This window comes from Pogoniulus pusillus, chromosome 5 (assembly GCF_015220805.1).
Source record: "Pogoniulus pusillus isolate bPogPus1 chromosome 5, bPogPus1.pri, whole genome shotgun sequence".
Classification (NCBI taxonomy): Eukaryota; Metazoa; Chordata; class Aves; order Piciformes; family Lybiidae; genus Pogoniulus; species Pogoniulus pusillus.
In genome coordinates this window covers 290288-302488 of record NC_087268.1, presented here as the reverse complement: position 1 = coordinate 302488, position 12201 = coordinate 290288, and the positions used below count along the sequence as shown (strand labels likewise).

The 12201-nt window shown below is 54.5% G+C and overlaps 1 protein-coding gene across 1 annotated transcript in view; it reads left to right on the top strand.

The window, feature by feature from the left end:
• Positions 1-12201, top strand: part of SPAG17 (sperm associated antigen 17) — a 109357-nt gene that overhangs the window by 96573 nt on the left and 583 nt on the right. The window contains exons 40-45 of the mRNA XM_064143929.1: positions 342-440; positions 1481-1641; positions 3119-3288; positions 6010-6070; positions 8830-8983; positions 10748-10876. Of these exons, the coding sequence (XP_063999999.1) occupies positions 342-440; positions 1481-1641; positions 3119-3288; positions 6010-6070; positions 8830-8983; positions 10748-10875 (773 nt within the window). The 3' untranslated portion in view covers position 10876. The remainder of the gene's footprint in view (positions 1-341; positions 441-1480; positions 1642-3118; positions 3289-6009; positions 6071-8829; positions 8984-10747; positions 10877-12201) is intronic.

Below are 12201 nucleotides of genomic sequence, written 5' to 3'. Positions count from 1 at the left end.
ATCAGGAAAGCAGTCCTCTGTGGGGCTTCGTCAGAGCCACACCAGTTCCTGCTTTCCCTCCTTTGCAGTCACCAGAAGAGCTGTGCTGGGCCTGTCCATCAGCTCAGCCAGAGAACGAGGAGTGACTGCTCACCAGATGGCCTGCTTGATCCCTTTTGCCCAGTGGAGCAAAGCAGTCGTGCAGAATTCACCTAACCTCTCATGGTTATACAGACAGCTTTCAAAGGGTGTCTTAATTAAGGTGCCAAAGACTTGGGTTTGGTTTGAGGGGTTTTGTGTTTATGAAAATGATGATGATTGTGAAAAGCTGTTGTCACAGCATTCCTTTATTTTCCTGTTAGCATTTGGAAGTCTCAGTTCCACGAGTGATGCTTCACTTTCACCTGGCCTTCTGCTGCAGGCTCATTCCAAACAAACTGAAGATTCCAGCAGCACCACAGGTAAGGCAGACTTCATCAGGCAGTCTGGAGCAGGCTAATCCTTCTTAAAACTCTTGGCAAGACATTTGCAATAGAGATTGAATTCCACCTCTTTCTGATCCTCCTTCTGAATACAGCTGGATGTAAGACTGGCAGAAAGAGGGCAATCTCCTAAGTGCTTATCAATAGCTAAGGGAGAGTGTCAGGAGGATGGAGCCAAACTCTTCTCAGTGCCCAGGGACAGGACGAAGGGCAATGGACACAAACTGGGATGCAGGTGGAGGCTCTGAGGTGGCCTTCTTGTGGCCTGCCAGCATCTGAAGGGGGCTACAAAAAAGCTGGGGAGGGACTTTTGAGGCTGTGAGGGAGTGCCAGGACTAGGGGGGATGGAGCAAAGCTGGAGGTGGGGAGAGTGAGAGTGGCTGTGAGGAGGAAGTTGTTGAGCAGGAGAGTGGTGAGAGGCTGGAGTGGGTTGCCCAGGGAGGTGGTTGAGGCCCCCTGGCTGGAGGTGTTTGAGGCCAGGCTGGCTGAGGCTGTGTGCAGCCTGCTCTAGGGTAGGGTGTCCCTGGCCATGGCAGGGGGTTGGAACTGGCTGCTCCTTGTGGTCCCTTCCAGCCCTGCCTGATTCTATGGTTCTAAGTATTAAGACAATAGTCTTCCTTTTGGGGGTGGCAGAGCATTGGAGCAGGCTGCCCAGAGAGTTTGTGGAGAGTTCTCTGCTGGCATTTCAAAATCTCCTCATGCAGAGGAGTGAAGGTTAGATCAGGCCACATGGGTTTCATGCAGAGGAGTGAAGGCAGGATGCAGCCAAGCACACAGACTAAAGAAGAAGTAGTGAGAGACTTGGTTACATTTTGACTCCTGGTGTCCCTCAGCAGCAGCAATGAGTGACACAGACATCACAGCCAATGATCTAATAATCCAGCTCTAGGGTAGGGTGTCCCAGCCCATGGCAGGGGGGTTGGAATTAGGTGATCCTTGAGGTCGCTTCCAACCCTGACTGATTCTACAATTCTGTGATTCTGAGATTGTAATTTCTCTCATTAAAATATTCCAATTAGCCTCAAACCAACAGAAGCAGATTGCAAGATCACAAGAGACACCCTTCCAGCATAAAGTTCAGAGTCTGCTGGTGAATGCTGCAGGCCAACCAAGACAAGGGAAGGTGGCCCTGCCATCCTGCCTTCAGGGGAGAAAACCAAGCTCTATACCAAATGAAAAGGTAAAATAGCATCTTTTTTTTGCTGTTGTTGTTGATCACAGAACCACAGAATCGAGGAGGTTGGAAGAGAGCTCCAAGCTCATCCAGCCCAACCTGGCACCCAGCCCTGGCCAGTGAACCAGAGCATGGCACTAAGTGCCCCAGCCAGGCTTGGCTTGCTGATGTTAGTATCCTCTCAGGCATCTCTTTCACGCAGTGCCTGCAGTCGGGAGCAGCCCTGCAGGGGGTTTGCTGTCTCCCGAAGCACAGCGGTTAGATGGAAGCTGCCTACGTTTGCTTGGCGCTGCCGAAGTGGCTTTCCTCTCCACTGCCAGGACTAACCCCCATGCCAAAGGCATGGCTCTGCCCAGGCAGCCAGATGAGTTCCAGAATAACAGATCTTCATCTCCCTCTGAGACATAGCAAAGGCTTAGCACGTCTGAAAGCTCAAGCCAGTGTAAATGTACAGACAGTATTCCAAGTGCCTCTTCAGGCTTTACTCAGAGCAGGATACCTGTTTGTAATTCTTCAGGATTAGTGCACTGAAGTCAAATGCAGGTCAAGCCAGGAGCAGCTGTGGAGCTGCTGGAGGGTAGCAGAGCCCTGCAGAGGGACCTGGCCAGGCTGGATGGGTGGGCAGAGGCCAGTGGGATGAGATTGAACAAGGCCAAGTGCAGGGTTCTACACTTTGGCCACAGCAACCCCAAGCAGCACTAGAGGCTGGGGCCAGAGTGGCTGAGAGCAGCCAGGCAGAGAGGGACCTGGGGGTACTGGTAGAGAGGAGCTGAACAGGAGCCAGCAGTGTGCCAAGGTGGGCAGCAGAGCCAATGGCATCCTGGGCTGGCTCAGCAGCAGTGTGGGCAGCAGGACAAGGGAGGTTCTTCTGCCCCTGTGCTCAGCACTGCTCAGGCCACACCTTGAGTGCTGTGTCCAGTTCTGGGCTCCTCCATTGCAGAGAGATGTTGCAGTACTGGAAGGTGTCCACAGGAGGGCGCCAAAGCTGTGAGGGGCCTGGAGCAGAGCCCTGTGAGGGGAGGCTGAGGGAGCTGGGGGGGTGCAGCCTGCAGCAGAGGAGGCTCAGGGCAGAGCTCATTGCTGCCTGCAGCTGCCTGCAGGGAGGCTGTAGCCAGGTGGGGTTGGGCTCTGCTGCCAGGCACCCAGCAACAGAACAAGGGGACACAGCCTCAAGCTGTGCCAGGGGAGGTCTAGGCTGGATGTTAGGAGGAAGTTGTTGTCAGAGAGAGTGATTGGCATTGGAATGGGCTGCCCAGGGAGGTGGTGGAGTGGCTGTGCCTGGAGGTGTTGAGGCCAAGCCTGGCTGAGGCACTTAGTGCCATGGTCTGGTTGGTTGGCCAGGGCAGGGTGCTAGGTTGGGCTGGCTGAGCTTGGAGCTCTCTGCCAACCTGCTTGATTCTGTGATTCTGTGATTCCCTCTCTGAAGGTAACCTGATGGACACTAACTTTCCCTCTAATCTAATATTCCAATCTCATTTCAAAGGTAGAAGATCCTGTCGCAGGAAAGGTCCACACATCTTCCCTTGCAACAACCAGAGAGCAGCTTAGTGATTTCCATCTCATTCCAGCCAGAGTGACATTTGGAGTACTAAAGGAAGGCTGCACTTATGCAGCAACTGTGATCTTGAAGAATGTTGGTGTGAACTTCCTAAGGTTAGTCTGAACTTTCAGAGGAGTTGTTTTTAGCTGTCCAGAAGCATATTGCTTGATATCTGTCAGCTTTTAAATCTGATTATGTCCAGATAGGAAATTGTGTTTCTATATTTGGAATAAGTTGATAATTTCTGACTGGACAGAGGAGATGCTAGAAATGATTCAGCACTGAGTGCAACCTCAGCAAGTTTGCTGCTGACACCAAGCTGTGTGCTGCAGCAGCCAGGCTGGAGGGCAGGGATCCATCCAGAGGGACCTGCACAGGCTGCAGAGGTGGGCACAAGCCAAGCTCAGGAGGTTCAACAAGACCAAGGGCAAGGTCCTGCAGCTGGGTTGGGGCAGGGCCAAGCACAGCTGAAGGCTGGGCAGTGAGTGGCTGGAGAGCAGCCCTGAGGGGAGGGACTTGGGGATGCTGCTGGAGGAGAAGCTCAACAGGAGCCAGCAGTGTGCACTTGCAGCCCAGAAAGCCAAGCAGAGCCTGGGCTGCAGCAGCAGCAGTGTGGCCAGCAGGGCCAGGGAGGGGATTCTCCCCCTCTGCTCTGCTCTGCTGAGACCCCACCTGGAGTCCTGCATCCAGCTCTGGAGCCCCCATTGCAAGAGGGCTGTGGAGATGCTGGAGTGTGTCCAGAGCAGGGCCAGGAGGATGCTCAGAGGGCTGCAGCAGCTCTGCTGTGAGCACAGACTGAAAGAGTTGGGGCTGTGCAGGCTGGAGCAGAGGAGGCTCCCAGGGGACCTTCTTGTGGCCTGCCAGCATCTGAAGGGGGCTCCAAAAAATCTGGGGAGGGACTTTTGAGGCTGTGAGGGAGTGCCAGGAGTGGGGGGAATGGAGTGGGGCAGAGTGAGAGTGGCTGTGAGGAGGAAGTTGTTGAGCAGGAGAGTGGTGAGAGGCTGGAGTGGGTTGCCCAGGGAGGGGGTTGAGGCCCCATGGCTGGAGGTGTTTGAGGCCAGGCTGGCTGAGGCTGTGTGCAGCCTGCTCTAGGGTAGGGTGTCCCTGGGCATGGCAGGGGGTTGGAACTGGCAGCTCCTTGTGGCCCCTTCCAGCCCTGACTGGTTCTCTGACTCTGTGGTCCCTTTTCCCCTTTGAGAAGGGTGTGATCCATCTGCCTCCAGCAGACCAGGTGCTGTGTAAACCTCCCCATGATCAGGGAACCCAGAAGCCCAGCAGTGCACCAGCCTGTGCCACCTGGGGATCAGTGCTTTCCACTTCCTCCAGCGGTTTTCCATAGCACTTGAGGGATTGATGAAAGCAGAACCTGTGCACTCCAGCTTTCAGCTAGTCACCCCAGTGCCTTGAAGTCCTTCTTAATTGCCTCATCGACTAACAAAGCATAATAATCAGAGGCCTGTCAGAGCAGCGAGCTTCCTTTTTACATCTCTAATCTGAGTGCCAGGGAGGCAGCAGACTTCTCTGTGGGATGGCTCTGAAGTAGGTGACTCTCCCCTGAAGGGAACAGAAGGGCCCATTTGCAGACCAGAGCCACCCAGGGGGATGCCTTTGCCACTGAGCAGAAACCTGCTTCCCCCTTCCCTCATCTCTTTTGTTACTGCTGGCCTGGTGACAGGAGAGCAGGGGATTCTTCTTCCTCACCTGTCTGCCGATGTGCCTGCCTGAGGGATGGTACAGGGGCCCCTCAGTCTGGGTGCTCCACTCCCATGCAGGCAGGGCAGGGCCTGGCTCCACCGCTCTGTATCTCCATGTCAGCCTCCCCAACGCTCCTACACCTTTGCACTGCGTCTTGCAGCCCTTCACCTTCACCATGCAGCTGTGCCCCCTGGCTGAGCAGATCACCTACCTGCTCATACCACACTCAGCCCCTTGCTGCCAGGGACGGGCAGCATTCCCTGCAGCCTGCACCACCACATCCTTCTGTGGCAGCTCTGTTCCCAAGTCCGTTGTGGATTGCATCAGGAGCACGGGCTGCTTCTGCCAGGGGGAGACCACTGTACTCTGGCTGCTGAGGGCTTTTGGGCTGCCTGGCTGGGCAGGGATGACACATCACAGTGATCTTGTAGTTGTGGAGTTGTTCCTGACTTTTAATGTCATCATCACATCCCCAGGTGAGTTACATGGACAAGAGAGGATTCTCTCCTGAAGAGGGACAGGGATCTGCTGGAGAGGGTCCAGCAGAGGGCTAGGAGGATGATGAGGGGACTGGAGGGCATGGCTGATGAGGAGAGGCTGAGGGACCTGGAGCTGCTCAGTCTGGAGAAGAGAAGACTGAGAGGGGATTTGATCAATGTTTATCAGTATCTGAGGGCTGCCAGGAGGGGGGGACAGGCTCTGCTCACTGCTCCCTGGCACAGGACAAGCAGCAATGGGTGTAAGCTGCAGCACAGGAGGTGCTGCCTCAACACAAGGGGGAACTTCTTTGCTGGAAGGGTCCCAGAGCACTGGCACAGGCTGCCCAGAGAGGCTGTGGGGTCTGCTTCTCTGGAGCCTTTCCAGGCCTGTCTGGATGTGTTCCTGTGTGCTCTGTGTTAGATAGGATTGCCCTGCTCTGGCAGGGGGTTGGACTGGATGCTCTCCTTGGGTCCCTTCCAAGCCCTGACATCCTGTGAGCCTCTCACTGTGACAGGGGATGTTTATTTCCGTGCTTTCAGCCTGGACGAGGCTCACAAACTCTGATGGTGTTTACACAAGCAGAGTGCCTGCTTGCCCAGTAGGACCTCTGCCTGCCTGAAGCAGTTTCTGGTAAAGTGATTCTCTCCTCCTCCTGACAGGTTCCGTGTGAAGCAGCCCCCTCCACACACAGGACTCAGAGTGAGGTACACGCCGGGACCTGTAAGTCACACAGGAGAGCTTTAGGGGTTCTGCCAGAGCTAGCTGGCCCCCAGGCCACCTAGAGGTGCTCTCATAACTGCTGTCTGGGAACAGCACTGGCACAGTGCATGATCTGCTTAAAGTTATTTGAAGCAATGCTGCCTTCCACCGTCCCTCTGCTGCCTTCAGCTGAGCACCCTGCGCGCTCTGAGCCAGAATGCAGAGGCAGAAAGGTATTCAGGGGAAAGCAGCAGGTCAGGCACTGAGCTGTTAAAGAGCTTTTGTGAAGCAGAGGTGATACTCTACCACTACCTCCAAGATTTCCCATCTGTTAGGGTATTTGTTGTATCTGCTCTGTCTTATGCCCAGACATTAACCCCATGCAATGTGCCAGGCTTGGAAGGGTGGCTGAAAAGCTGCCCAGCAAAGACAGACCTGGGGGTGTTGACTGACAGATGTCTGAGCATGAGCCATCAGTGCCCAGGTGGCAGACAGCATCCTGGCCTCTATCAGGACTAGAGTGACCAGCAAGACCAGGGAAGGGATTGCCCCACTGTACTCAGCGCTGGGGAATACTCAGCACTTCAGTACTCAGCTTTCAGCCCTGCCCTCCAAGAAGGACATCGAAATGCTGGAGCCTGTCCAGAGGAGGACAACAAAGCCAGTGAAGAGTCTGGAGAACAGGTCTGAGGAGCAGCTGTTGGAACTGGAGTTGTTTAGTCTAGACAGAAAGAGGCAAGGGGAGACCTTGTCCCTGTCTACAACACCCTGAAAGGAGTTGCAAGCAAGGAGGTCTCCCCTCAGCCTCCTTTTCTCCAGGCTAAACAACCCCATCTCCCTCAGCCACTCCCTGCAAGACCTGTTCTCCAGAGTCTTCATCACCTTTGCTGCCCTCCTCTAGACACACACCAGCAATTCAATGTCCTTTGAACCATTGACCACTACCCTGTGGATGTGGCCATCAATCCATTGACCGCTACTCTGTGGATGTGGCCATCAGTCAATTACTCATCCATCAAAGAGTCCATCCATCAACCCATATCTCTCCAACTTAGAGATAAGGATGTGAATTACTGTGTCAGAGGCCTTACAGAAGTCCAGTTATCTGGCTGGAACAATTCCCATTCTCTTTTCCTATCCACATATCCATGCTTTTGGATCTCCCTTTTTCCTCTACCTCTGTGTTCATTTTCAAATAGAACAGACTAGTTCAGTTAGAAGAGACCTTCAACAATCATCTCTAGTTCAACTGCCTGACAGCTTCAGGGCTGGCCAAAAATTGAAGGAAAGTACTAAGGACACTGTGCAAACACCTCTCAAACACTGACAGGCATGGGACATCAGTTGCCTCTCTCTGACTCTCTCTCATCTGTCCCAGTTTCTCCATTCTCCCAGAATCTAAAAGGAAGTTGTGAAGGAACAGACCTGCCAACACCTTGCAGGTTTTCTTGCCAGCTACAATGTGAAGAGACACTTTTGCAGAACAGATACTGAGTAACTGGCAAGCACCATCATGTGTGCTGGGAGCTGTCTTTAATTCCATCAGACAATGTGGGGCAGGCTGTGGAGGGAGTCTGCCTGGGCTGCAGCAAAGCCTTTGACACCATCTGCCACAAGCAGCTCCTAGCACAGCTGGCAGCTCCTGCCTTGGACAGATTCAGTCTGATATGAGTCAAGAACTGGCTGGAGGGCCTGGCCCAGAGAGTGGTGGTGAATGGTGCCACAGCCAGTTGGCAGCTGGCACCAGTGGTGTGCCCCAGGAATCAGTGCTGGGCCCAGTCCTGTGCAATGTCTTTATTGATGATCTGGAGCAGGGGATTGAGTCCAGCATCAGTGAGTTTGCAGGTGACACCAAGCTAGGAGCAGCTGTGGAGCTGGTGGAGGGTAGGAGAGCCCTGCAGAGGGACCTGGCCAGGCTGGATGGGTGGGCAGAGGCCAGTGGGATGAGATTGAACAAGGCCAAGGGCAGGGTTCTGCACTTTGGCCACAGCAACCCCAAGCAGCACTACAGGCTGGGGCCAGAGTGGCTGAGAGCAGCCAGGGAGAGTGGGACCTGGGGGTACTGCTAGGTAGTAGCTGAACAGGAGCCAGCAGTGTGCCAAGGTGGGCAGCAGAGCCAATGGCATCCTGGGCTGGCTCAGCAGCAGTGTGGGCAGCAGGACCAGGGAGGTTCTTGTGCCCCTGTGCTCAGCACTGCTCAGGCCGCACCTTGAGTGCTGTGTCCAGTTCTGGGCTCCTCCATTGCAGAGAGATGTTGCAGTACTGGAAGGTGTCCACAGGAGGGCGCCAAAGCTGTGAGGGGCCTGGAGCAGAGCCCTGTGAGGAGAGGCTGAGGGAGCTGGGGGAGTGCAGCCTGCAGCAGAGGAGGCTCAGGGCAGAGCTCATTGCTGCCTGCAGCTGCCTGCAGGAAGGCTGTAGCCAGGTGGGGTTGGGCTCTGCTGCCAGGCACCCAGCAGCAGAACAAGGGGACACAGCCTCCAGCTGTGCCAGGGGAGGTCTAGGCTGGATGTTAGGAGGAAGTTGCTGGCAGAGAGAGTGATTGGCATTGGAATGGGCTGCCCAGGGAGGTGGTGGAGTTGCCGTGGCTGGAGGTGTTGAAGCCAAGCCTGGCTGGGGCACTTAGTGCCATGGTCTGGTTGCTTGGGCAGGGCTGGGTGCTAGGCTGGGCTGATTCTGTGGTTCTATGAATGCAGAACAGGAACCATGCAGTGGCTGCTGCAGGGAACTGTGTACGAAACACCGACCTTACCTTCGTGTAATCAGTCCTCTTTGTCTCCTAGGTGGCAGCAGGCTTGCAGGTTGAACTGGAGATAGAAATGTTTGCCATGCTGTTTGGAGAGGACAGTACTGGTGGCCTTGAAGATGTTTCCCATGACATTGAATTATTGACAGAAACAGCAACTCTTCTCCTGCCTGTGAGAGCAAATATCCTTTGTTGTCTTAATTTCCACACATATCTTCTAGCTTCAACCCTGGGGACCAACTGTTAGGAGCCTTCAGCATCTTTTCCAGCGTGGGCTGCTGAGCTGGCAGGCTTCACTGGCCCTTGCAGAAACACACAGCACAGCAGCTGCACAGTGTGGGCAACCAGAAGCAATTTCCACCAGAGTAACAAGGTTTTGAAGGGTGGGGAAAGGAGAAACGGTAAGCTCAGAAAGATGAGTAAGCTCTGAAACAATGGGAAGCCTTTCACACCAGCCCAGTCCTTTATGAGTCTGGGGTGGCATCTGATGGTACAGCCTGGTGGGCTGTAAGTCGTGGGTCAGCCCAGGGGGTCTGTGAGCAGAGACGCCAGCAGAGAAGCTCAGCAGTGGTGTCAGACACTAGCACAGTGTGGGCTCAGTGAGCTTTCCTGCACCCTGAGTCGTTAGACTACAAGAGAACAGCTGTGTCATGAACCATTGTTGCTCTTCTCAGGTACTAGAAACTCTGAAATAAGATTTCAGGCTCCTCTTTGTAAGAGCAAGTTAAGAAGGAGGAGGTGTGAAGTGCTTTTTGACTTGTAATCAAATTTATACTTCAAAGCCTGGCAGAAGGAGGCCTTCTGGAAGCCTGTGAAAGAAATAGCAAAGCTGGGTGCTTCCAAACACAGCAGACATGCCATGCCTGGTAAAAGGCCGTTTGTAGCACAGAAAGAACCCCAAGGTCGTCTGACATCCTCAAGAGAGATGCTGAGATACTGGAACATGTCTAGAGAAGGGTGATGAAGCTGGTGAGAGGCCTGGAGCACAGCCCTGTGAGCTGCCTTTAAGGTGAGGACAGGATCACCAAGTCATAGGTTGGGTCATAGTCTTGGAAGGGGCCTCTAGAGATCATCTAGTCCAGTCCTGCTGCTAAATCAGGTTCAGCGAGGTCAGGCTGCCCAGGAGCATGGCCAGGTGGGTTTTGAAAGTCTCCACAGATGGAGACTCCACAGCCTCTCTGGGCAGCCTGCTCCAGTGCTCCCAGCACCCTCGGAGGAAGTAAGCTTCTCCTCAAGTTCAAGCAAAATCTCCTGTGTTCTAGTTTGGATCTTTTGCCTCTTATCCTATCACTGGGCACCATGGAAAAGAGCCCAGCTCCATCCTCCTGAGTGCCACCCTTTAGCTATTGATAAGCATTGCTAAGATCCACTCTCAGCCTTCTGCAGGCTAAAGGCCCCAGGTCTGTCAGCCTTTGCTTGTAAGAGAGATGCTTCAGTCATAGAATCACAGAATCAGGCAGGGTTGGAAGGGACCACAAGGAGCAGCCAGTTCCAACCCCCTGCCATGGCCAGGGACACCCTACCCTAGAGCAGGCTGCACACAGCCTCAGCCAGCCTGGCCTCAAACACCTCCAGCCAGGGGGCCTCAACCACCTCCCTGGGCAGCCCACTCCAGCCTCTCACCACTCTCCTGCTCAACAACTTCCTCCTCATGTCCCCTCAGCATCCTTGTGGTCCCTCTGTTGGACTCTTTCCAGTAGTCCCCTGTCTCTCTTGAACTGGGGAGCCCAGAGCTGGACACAATACTGCAGGTGTGGCCTCACCAGGGCAGAGCAGATGATGATGAGGACCTCCACGGACCCGCTGGCCACACTTGGGAATCCTCCAGTAGTCCAGATTCAAGTTGCTTCACAGCCTCATTCCCAGAATTGATCCCAGCCTCCACGCCCATGAGTCTGGGTGCACAGCCCTGCAGGAATGGTTAGATCCTTAACATGCTATTCCACCAGTGCTAGCCAGGGGCCTCTACGAGTGCCGCCCTGAAGGGTACCCCCAGGGCGGGATGGCAGCCGCAGTCCGGGCACTTGCTGCCAGCGCCAGGCCACGGCTGCGGGTCGCGCTCCCCGGGAAGCTGTCTGTCTAAGGTAAGTAGCGGCTGCGGCGAGCCCAGCTGCAAAGGCAGCTACAGCTGCGCTGCTTCACTTCCTTGGGCTTCGGAGCCACATCAGCAGACCCCGCACGCTGCTGCCCCTCGCACGTCGCAGCCGTGGCACGGACAGCGAGGGAGTGCAGGCTGTTAACAAGAGGGCTCGCTGCCAGAGGGGCACGGATGGCAGCTGCTCCTGTCTGGGGGGTGATGCAGAGCTAATAACCTGTGTTCATTCTCATAGCCAGGTGATGGTTGTTAATGCCTATGCAAACTGTTTATGGACAGGAAACTTATGCACAGGTTGGAAATTCCTACAGGCAGGGCACAGGCAAAACTACATCACTTACTTCTTAAAATGGCCAAAGCAAATATTATCCTGGGAGAGGCTTTTAAGTGTTTACTCACCAAGTATAGATCAGAGAGTACCCAAACACTTTCAGGGAGCTCTGTCTTGTTGGTCTCTGGGACTTGATCCTTTCCAGGCTTCCAGGGAAAGGAGGCAAACAGTCTCTGAGCTTGTGTCCTGGCTGCTCTGGACAATCTGTGTACAGTCTGTGTATCTCCAGCACTTCTAGTCCCAGCAGGAGACGTTCAGGTGCAGGCAGGCTGTGATGCAGTGTGCAGTCTCAGCACAGTGTCACACTGGCTCTGCAGGCATTTGGAGCCTGATCCTGGTAAGCTCTCCAGGCAGATTCAGGATGCAAAATGAGGCAGCAGCAGCAGCCCTGTGCTACCTGCTTGTCCCTTTTATCAGTGGGGCATTGGACATAGATTAGTCAATCAGAATGGCACTTTGCCAGGCCATGTTAGCTGAAGCCAGAGCTTGTGCCCTCCCCTCCTGCGGTTGGCTCCCCCAGCACAGGAGGAGCAGGGGAACACGTCTGGGGAAGCCAACGTGGATGAGGCCATGTTTGCCCCATCAAGTCTGCCACCACACTGTCCCAAAGCCTCCACTTAATGTGTCCACCTTGAACAAGTCCTGTTGCCAGGAGGCTCAACAGAGCTGGGTTTACTGCAGCTAAACCCTAAGTCAGCCTCTCCTTAGCACTGTTCACTTGTTAAAACCAAGTCTTCCTGCTGACCCTTCGACACTGGCAGCAAGTCATGACAAGAATGCTGCAGGTAGACAGGGCAAGCTTTAGGTGCCAAGTCTGAGCACACACAGCACTCTGCCGTGCTGGCTCACACAGCCCGAGGCTGTCACCTTGAACCAGCCTGTGCAGAGTGGATGTCTTCACTGCCAGCAGGAAAGCCTTGTTGGAAATTTCTCTTTAAACCAGGGGTGGGGAAGCAGAAACCCCTCTGTTGTGAGCAGACTGC